General features: G+C 34.9%; 1 protein-coding gene across 1 annotated transcript in view; it reads right to left on the bottom strand.

The window, feature by feature from the left end:
• The window catches only part of LOC121238893 (mannosyl-oligosaccharide 1,2-alpha-mannosidase MNS1-like), a 28,167-nt gene extending 18,030 nt beyond the window's left edge, over positions 1-10,137 (bottom strand). Inside the window, exon 1 of the mRNA XM_041135980.1 lies at positions 9,689-10,137. Within this exon, the coding sequence (XP_040991914.1) occupies positions 9,689-9,847 (159 nt within the window). The 5' untranslated portion in view covers positions 9,848-10,137. The remainder of the gene's footprint in view (positions 1-9,688) is intronic.
• Between the last annotated feature and the right edge of the window lie 4,353 nt (positions 10,138-14,490).

Below are 14,490 nucleotides of genomic sequence, written 5' to 3'. Positions count from 1 at the left end.
TTAGAGGGGCCTCAGTCTTCCAAATGTTCTTCCATGGGAACCCTATTGTAGAATGTTTCATTAGAGACTTATAGTACGATTGTGCAATAAATCTTCCCTTCTTGGAATATGACCACATCATTGTATCAGCTCCTCCATTCACTCTATAATTATACACAAGATGGAAGAAATCCTTTTTTTTTTTTTTTTTTGATAGGTAAGATGGAAGAAATCTGTAAATCCATAGGAAATCTCGTTGTTCCGGGAACCTGTAAATCCATAACGAGATTACCATAGACAGATTGGAATCATCTTCCACAGCTCTAATGAAAATGATATTCCATTTAGGAGAGCCACTAGATAGATCCATGAGTTATGCGATTGCAACCTCCTGTCGTCGTGCAATGTCATATAAAGTTGGGTAGGCTTCCTTAAGAATTCGGTCTCCACACCAAAGGTCATTCCAAAATTTTTATTCTGGAACCATCCCCAACTGCAAAGTGTGTATATTGATGAAAGTTGGTCCAACCTCTTCTTATGTTTTTCCAAAGCCGCACCCCATGTGGTCCGCTTACCTCATTCAAGCACCATCCTTCCCACAATCCACCAATATTTTAAATCTATGATAACTCTCCATAATGCTCCCCTTTCATTGTGGTATCTCCATAACCATTTACCCAATAAAGCTTTATTGAAAACCAGCAAGTTCCGAATTCCCAGCCCACCTTCACGTACTGGGGTACAAACCGTAACCCAATTCACCAAGTGAAACTTGAATTCTTCATCTATTCCCCCCCATAGGAAATCTCGTTGCAACTTCTCTAGTTGGTAGGCCACCTTGCACGGTATTGGAAATAGAGATAAAAAGTAAGTAGGCAAGTTGGATAGAGTACTTTTTATCAACATAACTCTACCACCTTTGGACAACTAAATCCTCTTCCAACTTGCCAATTTCTGCTCCATATTTTCCAACACCCCATCCCAGATAGATAGCAACTTAAAAGAATCACCCAAGGGAAGACCGAGATACTTCATTGGCAAAGTGGAGACTTTGCACCACAGAAAATTGGCATAGCTCAAAAACACTAGGAACATTTCCAACTGGAACTAATTCTGACTTGGGAAGGTTCCAGTGTAGATAGATCAACAATAAGACTTCCCGTTATGACAAACAATGTCGCCAGCCTTTTTCAGCCTGAGACCCCCTCTCATAGCCACAATGAGCATTCTTAGCTTCTACCTCCATCAGCAGCATCGTCGCCGGCAAACCAACAACTAGAGGCCCACCCACCAGGTCATTTGCTCTCGGCAATAAGTTCCATGTGTTTGTTGGCTCCTTCTAGCTCTGTTCCATTGCCCAGCAATCATTCTCGGTTTCTACCTCAATCAATGGCATCAACCCTCACAAGTCGTCGACCAGAAGCACACCCACCAAATCGCCTGTTCCCAGCGACAGAGTATGTGTGATCACCGGCTCCTTTTTCCCCTCCTCCATTGCCGAAGAACTATTCTCAATTTCTAACTCCATCGGTAGCCTCAACACCAGCAACCCATCACCTAGGGTTCCACCCACAAGGCCACTTGCCCCCCAGCAATGGGTTCTGTGCGGTTGCCAGCCGGTGGTTGGAAGAAGATGGCATATCTTTGCCAATATCGGACATTGAGTCCATTACGTGAAGCATGGGTTGTTTAGCCCGCCAGTGCTTGGGTTGGGCTGGGCTGGGGCTTTACCTTTCTCGGTCCAAGTCCAACGCATATGGCGCGGCCCACTTTGTCCAAGCCTAAAGGTGAGGGGCTTAAACCCAAGCCCAAACCCATCGCTTTATCCACCCTTTGGATCATAATATTGACCGAATTTCTCAACTATACCAACTTTTGCTTAAAAGAAGAAAGCTTGTCAGACCTCATCGAATGTCCTCTCTCGGTCAGGAAGTCTTCCCATTTCGATGTTAGTTTTGGAGGCTTGAACAGACGGCACACGTCTTAGTCCTTCCTCCACAATAGCTATCTCCTTTACCTTTGAAAACCCAAAATTGCCCCTCACCCTTGGTACCAAAGTTGTTGCATTTCCCTAAGCATATACCTCCTTATCGTCGTTGCTAGCAACAAGCCCTAATGACCCGACCATCTTTGCATAGGACTTAGGCAGAATATTTATCAGCGTTTTCTGGGTTAGATTTTAGGACCTTAACAAACCAACCTTCTCCCATTTTCCCAACTGTCGTAAGCTTCCCTCAGTGCCATCGCCATTTTTTCCACCCTTTCCCCTCCATTTCCTCAGGTATGAAAACAAAGTTTCTTCTACCACCACCGCCATATTCCACCAATGCCATGTATCGACCTTGAGCATTGGAACATCTCTGCACGATGTATTACCATCTCATGAGGTTACAAAAAACTCCTTGTCTCCAGTCAAGCATTCCTCAACAGCTCTAATGAACCAATTCATCATGGACATATCCAAGATCAATACTTTTGTAACCTTCTAACTTCTCTCTGTTAAGCTAATCCATCGTCTACCTTCCTCCGACAATTTAAATACCTTAGTTTCTATAAGAATTTGTCTTGTGAAAACCATGATGATTGCGCTATTACACACCGAGACTCATCATCAATAAGAAAGTTTACGAAGAGAAAACAAGTGAATACTCACCTTGGAGAGAAAACTATTTTATTGAGGTTAAAATGAAAAGTTTGAGGACTGAGCCCTAAAAGGGTTTAGGATTAATTGAGGATGAAATTGTGCTAGGATAGTAACCTAGGACCCATGGGTCAAGCCCAATCATGTATGTTTGCGGAACTAGGACCAAGACCCATGGATGAAAGCCCAAACCATGACCCATCCATATGAGAAAGACACATGAACCATAACCCTAGGACCTGAACAGACCACCACCTATATATATGTACATATGAGCCACACGGAAGAGGCATGCATGCACATACACTTTTGAGCAGCCCTCCGCCATAGCCTGCCTCCCTCCTTGTCGTGCACTTCCACATGTCCAGCCATCACAGTCTGCCACATTGTGCACCGCCCATTCCCTCCCCCCCCCCCCCCCCCCCCCCCCCCCCCCCCCCCCCCCCCCCCCCCCCTAAGGGGCCCCCAGTAAACCCCTTGACCCACACACACCCATTTCGTCGCCTAGCACCACACCCACACGGCAAGTTCCTTTGCCACCTTTCACCTCCTCCATATGACTTTTGCACAATGCCACAACCACCAAGAACCAGTTGGAGCTTCCACACCTCAAGTTGCATTATTACCAACCAAAAATTAATTATACCACTCGATTGCAACCTTTGGTGTAGCACACCACTCCACTCTCTCTAAGGACTTCTCTTGCATCAGTTCTTGTCATTAAAATTACCTCAAATCATGTCTAGACAGTGGGTCAATGAGTAATTTGAGTAGAATAGGTTATGCATTGCTTAGGGCAAACTGATATGTACATGAGGGATTTGATGGTGAAGTGCATGCAACCCCTATGTGTAGGCCATTTGATGGTTCAAAAGCATGGTGGTAATATGATTATAATCCTTAATGTAGGTTAATTTAGGTGTAAGTGTGAGTAGGGTTTCGGATTGAAGGTTAAGAGCTTTAATTAGGTTATGCATGAATTCAATGAGTTGTAAATGAGCATTATGGAGGTGTTGTGTCTAAGGGTTGGACCCACTTTAAGTTTCGTGTATTAGGATTGGAAGAGTTAAAATCTGGTGAACTAAGGTTTATTATTTTATGTAGATGATTCTAAGTCAAACAAGATTGATTGATGATGTCTTTGAGGCCATGTGATATGATTTCATGCTTGAACAAAAAGAAGAGTGTGATCATAAGGAATTAGGTTTAAAGGTTGTGCCTCTAGCTAGGGGAAATTGAAAGGGTTTTAGACACATGGTTAGCCTCTTTATGCCTAGTTGCATGAAGCATATTTCATGTTTGTTTAGTATGAAGGGATGCCCAGCCAACCATATGATTTTTTCAAGGTTCCATTTGACACTTTGTGACTCATGCTTTTAACTTATTTTGCACAAGGATTGATGTAAGTGATTATGATAATGCTTTTCTGTGTCATTTTACTTAAACAGAGAAAGGTCATCATTTTTATAATTGTATAGTAAGGTACATCATAACAAAGGTATACGTATATCTATGCACCTTATTGGCAGCTCCTATTCATCAACCCTTAACACTATTACTATGATGTATGTGATTGTGAAATTGCATGATTGATTATGTGACTAATTAGTACATAGTAGGACTATATATTTTAAATGAGTTAAAGATAAGGTAAGTTAAGGCCAAAGGAAAAGAAAAGAAATGAAAGGAATGACTGCATGTGATTGTTGAGATAAAATGATCTGGCCATGACAGTGAAGCGGTACCATGAGGAGTAAGGGGTGGATTGCAACGCCGGAATGCTGCATTGGCGGTGCACCTAGTGATGCTCATTCATGAGGAGGGCTAAATTTTAACCCACTAGTCCCGAATAGAGCCATGACCACAATGGCCGCTAGGGCTCGTATGGGGAGTGAGATGAGATGAGAATTTTGTAAATAATAGTAAAATAGTTTGTGAATAGTAATGAGATAATTTGAGTTGACTATTTTTTGGATTTTGGAAAGGGAGAGACAAATGAGAGGTTTGTATTCGCAACCCATCTCAACTCATTTCAACTCATCTCACTACTATTCATTACTATTCATCAACTTTAACTCACAAATCTTACTACTATTCACGACCCATCTCAATTATTTACAACTCATCTTAACTCATTTTTGAATTCAAACGAAACCAAAATTGAATAAAAAATATTATAAAGTTAAAATATTGTTAAAATATAGTTTTATAATATTATTTTTGTTTGGGAAGTTGAAAATGTTGAATTATTTTTTATTTTTTGTTTGAAAATTTGGAAAAATTATAATGATTAGTTTGAAAAAGTTATAATGATTAGTTTAAAAATTTTGTATTTGAATTATGTTTGAGAATGAGATAAGATAAGATGATATGAGAATTTTGGGATGAGATCTATTTCCAAACAAGCCCTAACTCTAACACACGAGAGTTAATATTGTGTAACGGCTATTAAGGATATGGATTTTTTTTTATATAAGTATTAAGGATATGGAATTAAGGAATGTATTCTTTTCTTCGAGGTTTAATGTTATGTATGATTTGATGATGATAATGATGATGATGATGATGATGATGATGATGATGATGATTTAGACTATTAATGCTTGACTAAATCTAGACTGATATTATGTTTACTGTATGATGTAGTCTTTTCTGAGTATTCAACCCTTTTTTTTATGTATGCCTACCCCAGGTGGGGATTACTATGAGGATGTTGCAGGACAGGATACTGCCTAGGGGAGATGACACTAAGGACATGTTTGGGAACACAACTGTTCTCAGACATTCTCAAACTATTCACTACAATTCACTATTCACAAATTATTTCAGTACTATTTACAAATATTTTGAGATATTCTTAGTATTTGAACGAGCCATAAGGCTTGATGAGTTGAGATTTTTATTTGCTTTATTTCCAATATGGTGTGCTTGTAACACTGACTTTTGCCCTTTTAATAAGTGCTACTAACACCGATCAAAAAAGAAATAAGTGCTACTAAGAACTATTTTGAGATGTTTTTATTTTAATGTACTCTGATTTTATGACTTTTATAATGGGATCTTTTATACCTGGAGCTAATTTGAAATGATAAGGTTAGTAGTATTCAGTTCCTCTAACTTTTATAACCCTTGAGGGATGGGGTATTGCATATATGTATAATAGGATCTTTTTATACTTGGCACTAATTTGAAATAATAAGGTTAGTAGCATTAAGTTCCTCTAGCTTTTATAACCCTTGAGGGCTGGGGTATTGCATATATGTTGTGTCGTTAATCAATTTTTTTTATTGGCACCGGGTGTCCAGGAATAGCGTCCCAACTAATCCCAGGGGTGCACAGGCCCTCGGTAAGGAGTTTCTCGCAAATGCACCTCGGGTAATTCAAGGGGAAAGTCCCACAATCCGATGGCCCCTAGAGATTGTTTGTACCCAAGAGGATTTGAAACTTAGACCTGGGGAGAGCATACCCCCAAACCCAAGACCTTTACCACTTGAGCCAACCCCTACTGGTTATTAATCATTTTTTACTATGTGTTGGATATTTGATACATTGGTTGTTATTAATTATTCAAATATGCCATGTGTTTGATGATATGTTCATTGTTATTTGATGATATGTTCATTGTTCTTTACGTAATGTACATTTGGGTGCATGTGTTCCAAAAGTAAAACCTTCATTAAATTATGTTAATCGTATGATATGTTAGTTATTGAGTCTTGGATTCACTTTGTTTCTTTTATGGTTTAAGCGCACTAGGTGTGATGACCGAGAGAAAATGGAAACAAAATCGCATAAGCTAATTTCAAACCATAGGAAAAGTCACATGACAAAAAACTTTCAAAAAGTTTTTGAGACACAGGAATCAAATTGGACAAAAAGGAAAGTGAAGTAGTCTTAGTTAAAATATTTAGAATTCATTAAAAAAAATTGATGGCATGGCACCAAATGGCATGTCACTTGACCAATGTGCACTCACATGTGTCAACCAAGAGAAAGCATGACATACAACCTTACCCATGGTCTTCCAAGGGCACCCTTCAGCCAAGACCCCATCAAGCTCAAGCTTGGTCACACACAAGTCAAGAACCAGCAAGGCACCTCATGTTGAACCCTTCCACCACATGCTACCCTTTCCACCTCCACCTTAGAACCCTCTTACTAATGTGAGCTGATAAGTTCCAGCCCTTAGACACTCTTGCTGGTCGAAATCTTTCACCTAGGAGCTTCTCCAAACCTTCTTCAATCATCCCACATAAAAAGCCCTAAACTAGTCATAATCCAAGTGATTAGTGTTAAGCCCCATCAAAGAGAAGTGTTCTAACTTTGAAACCTCCAAACCTTCTTATGTTAGTTTAAAGCTTCAATAGTTGGATGTTTGAATTAATTGATGAACATGACGCATATATGCTAGGGTAATGCAAGACTAGTCTCGGGTTAAGCATCTTTGAAGTGTTTATGATTCAATTTATGTAATTTGTATTATGTGTGGCAATTTGATGGAGAAGAGATGTAATTAAGTTCAATTTCGAGTGCATGATATGATGATATTGATGACTATACAAAGTAGCGATTGGATTTGATTTTATTTGAAGTTAGATTAATCAATCTGGAACATTGGGTTAAGTTGTTGTGATCAAATGTTGTAATCGAGGAAAAGGTTGGATTTTACTTATAAAAAAAAAAATGTTGTAATCGAGGAAAAGGGACTTCGGTTCAAGCCTTAGGTACATGATTAAAAGGTGTTAAGTGTTTAATTTAATAGATCAAACAAAGAACTAGTAATGGAAGCTAACATAGATTCGGCTATCAAGGTTATGAACGCTGATGAGAATCAAATTGTGTTATTGTTGAGGTGTTTAACTAATTAGTCATAATGAAGTGTTAATTGGAGTGAATTAATGCAAGGAATTAGAAGTATTAGAAAGGGGTTGCAAGTGTAGAATTATGGTTAAGATTATGATGGAATGAAATTAAGAATTAGAGGAAAAAGAACTGAACTAAAATCAGAATTAGGAAATGTTTAAGGGTTTCGGCCCTCTTGTGTTTTTATGCTTTTTTTGTGTTAAATAAAAATAAACCTAGAAATGGATAAGAAATAAGAAGAAAATGAGGTATATGAATTGGGATCAAATGTAAATATCAAAAAGTATAGGGACTAGTTACAAATAATGAAAGTCCAATGTCTAATATGCAAATAACCAAAAACTTAGGGGTTAGAATGTTATAAATTAGGGGTGGCAGATCTGATTGGTCAAGAGGAATCATTATACGACAAGGATCCCTAGTTTTTCTAGGATTTTATAAGACATGGATTGGGCCTTGTTACACCTTAAGGCTATGTACTAGACTACTCTAATATTTCACCTATGTCTCACTAGTTGTCTGTAAGTTCCAGGGTTTTCTTGATCTCTTCTTGTCACACCCAACTTTGTTAAAGGTAAAATAGGAAGTTCACTGTGATGACTATCAAACCGCCATTTCCAAGAGTGAAAAAAATCTATCATCCTTTCCAAGCATCACGCATATAAGCCCAAAAGACTATAAACAACTGGGCATAACGTGCTAGCTACCTCACGGTGAAGTTCATAATGGTGTTTTGACAAGCAAACATTTCCAACACTTATAAAAGTCTAGCAACCTTTCCAGCCATCACCCATATTAACCAATTAGACTAAAAACAATTTGCCATAACGTGCTAGCTACCTCACGTTGGAGTAAAAGATGATCCACCAATTCCCAATCGGTGTTGGTAAAGGCACTAGGTGCACTTAAGCACAAACGTTGTCTAAAGCCTATATGCAAAGCGCAATGGCACTTCTGATTGAAGTGAAGCGTACATTTTTAATTATGATGTATGCAAACAAAAAAATCCAGATAATATAATAAAAAAAGATACCGCACTATACTTGTTGGAAATTCCAGCAAGCAAGTCCCCATCAATAGCTTGAGTTTACAAGGATTGTTAGACACTTTTATTAAGGAAAAACAGCACTAGGGATACCCTACAAACATGTATTAACAAAATATATTCCTTAGTTTAAAATGTTTTTTCTATAGGTATTCCTTAGTTTAAAAGATGAAAGTTTAAGTAGAGATTGATATGGTCTAATGTATGATTACGTAGGTGTTTGTTGACATGCTAATTATTTCATAAGGCTAAGAGGTAAGTAGTTATGATCATATGCCCTTATTGTTATTTTATGTAACTATGGCCACACCATTTTCATTAGTTTTGTAATGTTTTCTTTTCCAAGCTATATGATATGTACATGTTTTACTAATGATTACATCATGTATAGCATGTTCCTTGGTAGCCCATGTTTAATGCACCCTTTATTATAGAAGCATGTAAATGTAAATGGAATTGTAGGTGCGATTTCGCTATGCCATGATATGTATGTATAGAATTATTATTTGTAAGGAAAGGAAAGATGGTGAAGGGTTGAATGTAAGCTTAGAATGAAAATGTTTTCTCACTCGGCCATGACTGTTGAGGATTTATCGTACTAGAGGTGAGGGGCGGATGGTATCGCCAAGAATGGCTGATTGGCGGTGCACCATGCCAATGCCTCCATAGACTGGGTTTCCAGAAATAGTGAAACAGGAGACCTCTGATATGAAACAAAATTTTGCACATAATCTTAACCCTAAAAATCCTCTGTTATGGCGTCTTCAATTATAAAACTTTCTAAAGAGAAAAAACCCTCTAAAAAATAAGTACCTTCCGATCACCAAAAAAAAGAATTTCCGAAAGAAAAACATTTTAACTTCTCAGGAACAAACATCCAGAAGGACCAGAACCCAATTCACAAGCAAGCAAAACTAAATGCCTAGATAATAAAGTTTGAATCTTACATTTCGTGTTTGTTTCATTTCCAAGAGAGAAAGGAGAAAACACTTAAATTGAGCCAAATACTAGCTGTACTCTCGGGTCCTAGAAAATATAAACCCCCAGATTCATTTTTCGTTTCCTCGAATTCCACCGGCAAGCAACTGGAGAATATACCTATTAATTCAGCAAGAATACAAAATTATACGGGTATATTTTTCATTCTTCCTTCTAATTACCTCGTGTTCTCTGAGCAAGGTCTGACGATCCCAAACCACAAGAGTTCCGCAAACGAATGCGATGAAGAGCAGAGCCAAACGCTGAGGTCTCTTAAGGTAATAAGAAGGGTGACAATGCCTCCATCTGCTCGAAGACGACGATCTGCTACTCCTTGCCATTTATCTTTTTGCTTTCCTTTTCCGTTCTTTTTGTTTCTGATTTTGGATCTCTTTAATTTTCAGATGCAGAACCAAAACATCGAAGTCAGGAACAAAGAAAACGTATTCTAATCCATGGATTTGTTTATACGAATCGGCCGATCTAAGATCTCGCAGAGAAAGAAAATATAATTGTAAACGTACGTATCATCTGATCTAACTGACCGGAGAAGAGACTGAATGGGTTGGTTGAGAGAGCGCGTTTAAAAAAAGGAAAAAGAAAAAAGTAAAGATGGGGATTTTAAGGTATAAACACAGAGTAGACTCTGATTTTTCTTTTGAGAAAGTAAACTCTGGTTTCTAAGAGCTGGTCAAAGTAAGAATCAAGTACGATTTGGTGTAGGATGATTGGGCACGTATGGTTAGTGGCCAATGCAGGATTGCCATTTCCTTCTTTAGATTAAAAAATAAGTTGAGATGAGTTATAAATAGTAATGAGATAAATTATAAATAATAATAAAATTTTTAAATTAAAATTAATTAATAATAATAAATAATAATAAAATAAATTAAAATGAATTGTAAATCTAAATGAGTTTGACCAACCACAAGAGAGGAGCATTCATGAACCTTACAACTCACGCAAATTTAGGTTAGATGAGAATAGATGAAAATTTAAAAAATAATAATAAAATAATTTATAAATAATAGTGAAATAATTTGAGTTGAGTATCTTTTGAGTTTTGAAAAATGAGAGAGAAAAAGTTGAAAAAAAATATTATAAAATTAAAATATTATAAGAATATAGTTTTAAAATGTTATTTTTGTTTAGGGATTTAGAAAATTTAGAATTGTTTTTTATTTTTTTTTGAAAGTTTGAAAAAAATTGTAATGATTAGTTTGAAAAAATTATAATGATTAATTTGAAAATTTTGAATTTAAATTATGTTTGGGAATAAGATGAGATAAGAAAAGAATATTGTGTCTCATCTGAGGCCCTAAAAGGGTTTGTTTGGATAGAGAAACGATTTCATCTCATTTCATCTTATCATTATAATTTTTCTAGATTTTCACATAAAATATAAAAAATAATTCAATTTTTTCAAATCCTAAAATAACAATAATATTAAAAATAATATTCTAATAATATTTTATTTAACTCATCTAAACAAATCTCATCTCACACAAAAAGTTCCTCATCTAATCTCATCTCATATAATTATTATAATTTTTCAAATTTTCATATAAAATATAACAAACAATTCAATTTTTTCAAATTTAAAATAAAAATAATATTTTAACAATATTTTGTTTAACTTTTGAATTTCATTTCATTTCATCTCAACTCTCATAAACCAGTATTGCATAACCTGATGTGCTAAAATTATATATATATATACACACACACACACACTCTAAATAAAGCCTTCTTGTAAGGCGTAAATCTGACTTGGTTTGGATAGTGAAAATACTTGAGAAGTGTTGAGAATGTTTGTGAATAGTAGTGAAAAAGTAATAAAAAAGTAATAATAAAATCTTGAATAGTAGTAAAATGTAGGTAACAAATAATTAATAGTGGAAAAGTAGGTGAAAAGTAATAATAAAGTAAAGAATAGTAGTGAGAGTACTTGAGATACTCTCACTTGCCAAACAAGCCCAGCTGCATTTTTTATATAGTAAAAAGATAGTCATAAATAGACAAAAAAATTCAATTATACTTTAAAAAAAAAATTGACAAAACAAGGTAGGTAAAATCATAGAACACATATAAAGCAAAACAAATGTTTAAAAGTCATTATAGAGAATGCTTGATTTATACAGAAATCTTAAGCAAGAAAATTTATACATTTATGTAGTTTAATATGGTCCATTGAATTGTAATGTTTTCTTTATTATAAAGTAGACATGGCTTATTATATTAAGTCATATAAGTGTATAAATTTTCTTATGTAATATTTTTATATAGACCTAACACTTGTCAATGTTTGAACCATAATGTGAGATACATTGCTCCATTTTTTATAAGAACAATTATTTATGTACAAAATAATAATATTAGTTTTCTTATATAGGAGAAATAAAATCAAATAAATGATATTATTTTTTAATTGTTCATAAAACAAAATGAAAATAATTGTTATTGGAATAATAAAATGCAAAAATATATTATTAATTTGAAATCTGAAAAATAATAATCAAATGAAAAAATATTAGTTTTGGAATCTGAAAAATAATAATCAAATGAAAAAAAATATTAGTTTAAAAAGTTTTATTTACCTTGATTAATTATTGTTATAAGAAATAATATAAAGATAATAGTTATTTTTTTAAACAATGTCACGTAGTAATAACAATATTATTCTTTAAATTTAATGCTAATATTTTTGTTTTTAAGTAAAAACATAATATGGGATTTTTTTTTTAATTTTGAATTGCAATGTCAATCTAGAAAATAAAAATATATGTTACCAATATATTTTTTTAAAATGATAAAAATAATATGATTTTTTAAATAATAATTTAACAAATTCATTGCCATAGAATATAAAACAATGGATATGATATTAAAAAGCTAACCATAAAGTGATGCATAAACAGGAACTCAAAAACAATAATTGCATTTTTTCAAAGGAGATTATATTAGTCTAATGAATATTATTTATTTTTATGAATTATTATACAAAATAATACGAAAATAATTGTTTTTTGTTTTTTCAAATAATATGAAAGAGAAATAAGAATTTTTTTCAAATGTAAAGATAATATTTTCATTTGTAAATTAAAACATAATATTAATTTTCCAATCTCATAATCGAAAAATTGAAATCTAATTTTTAAAGAAAAAAAATCAATATATGAAATAATATCAAATTGTTGATTTTTTTAATAATATTGGAGGGGATATTCCCATCCCTTCTTCAAGATTGGGCCTGGGTAAGAGATTGAAGCCCATTTCAATTTGAATTGCTCCTCTCCTATGGGTCCACGAACCAAAGTTTTGAATTTCATTTCGATGGCCATTCCAGTTGAGGTACTAGAATAAAATATTTCGATACTGATCTGTTTCAGTAAGGATGGGCAGCGGGGGCCCGCACTTCGCTGCCCCGCCCCTGCATTATAAACAATTATAATAGTATAATAAACATGAACATAAACAATGTAATTCTTACAACCGTACATACTTAAAAATACAAAGATGAAACTAACTTATGGACTGGCGAAGTGAAATAGAGTTAAAGTTGAAATGAGATACATTCTAGGGTTAGAATATCTCATTTAATCTTCCTAATTACTAAACTTACTAACTTAGAGCCAAATTTACAAAGTTACCCCTCAACTTATGAGAAATTACAAATTTGCTCCTAAAAATAAAAATTTTCTAAACGAACTCCAAAATTTATTAAAATTTACAAACTAAACCATTTCAAGATTTGTTTTGAGCTGATTGGTTTCTAACACTTTGAAGATCATGTAAAATCATTTTATAAAAACCTAACGTACTTTGAAGCACACAATAATTTGTATAAAAATCATTTAGGCACTTCAACCAATCGAGATCTACAAAAAACTTCATCAAAATTTCACAAAACTTCCAAGGTTCACCAACAAACACAATAAGGCAACATTCCCCCATCAAATAACTTTCATCCAACAAAATTTCAAGAAAAGTTAACCAATATTAATCCAAGTAATCTATACTAAATATTAAACAAAATAAAAAAGGATTGAGCCATAGAAAATCTCTTACAAAAGTTTGGAATGCAAGAACACAGTTACCAGATTTCTCTCAAACTCTCTCTCTCTCTCGGTTTGCTCTTGGAAAAATGGATTACATGTGCTAAGTGTGGGAGGAAAATGGGAAGAGCATGGGGGTATAGATGAAAGGCTGACATGGGTGGGTGATTAAATGACTAATGGATGTGAGTTTGACTTGTGAAATGAGAAGAGAAAAGGCTTAAGTGTGCAACTAAAATTCTGCTAATGTTGGCTGAGTGGGTAAGGCTGCTCTTGAGTGTGTAGATGGCACTATTTGGGGCAGCACATGATGTGGCATACCAGCCAAGGTATGGCCTTGTAAGGGTGGAGAAGCTTATTGAAGAGGCTTGAGAAAAATGGTGGTTTCGGTGGGACTAAAATGGGCTAACCGAATGAGGTTTCATTTGGGGTTTTGGTTAAGGTTTAGTTCAAATGCAACTTCTATTGGTCAAGTGTAATTACCAAGATTTAAAAGAGTAGTTAAGAGTATAAGAGTGTATAATTGACTGGTTGGTTGCATGTGAAAGTGACTAAACCAAGTGAATAAACACTTAGTAGCAAACCAAGCATGTTTTTGGAAACCGTTTAGAATTTCGGTTACATTAAAGGGTTGTGGGGTTTCAGTTGGCCTTCAAGGATTTGGAATTAGAGTTGAAACCCTCTTTTGGTTGAGAAAATAGTGTTTAGTTGGATAGAATAGTGATTGGTATAAGAGAGCATGATGACAAGCTTGACTCACACTCCATCTCTTACTCACTTTGTCCTCTTTTTAACATGTGTCGCCTAGGGCTTACAAGTGGATGGCTATGATTGTGCCATGTATCCAACTAAAATATTTTCTAATGATCCTAAGTATATTTGGACATCTTACATGGCAATTTGACAGGCGTTTGAAACAGATGCCACGT

Source organism: Juglans microcarpa x Juglans regia, chromosome 1D (genome assembly GCF_004785595.1).
Source record: "Juglans microcarpa x Juglans regia isolate MS1-56 chromosome 1D, Jm3101_v1.0, whole genome shotgun sequence".
NCBI lineage: Eukaryota > Viridiplantae > Streptophyta > Magnoliopsida > Fagales > Juglandaceae > Juglans > Juglans microcarpa x Juglans regia.
This window is presented reverse-complemented; position numbering and strand designations above follow the sequence as displayed.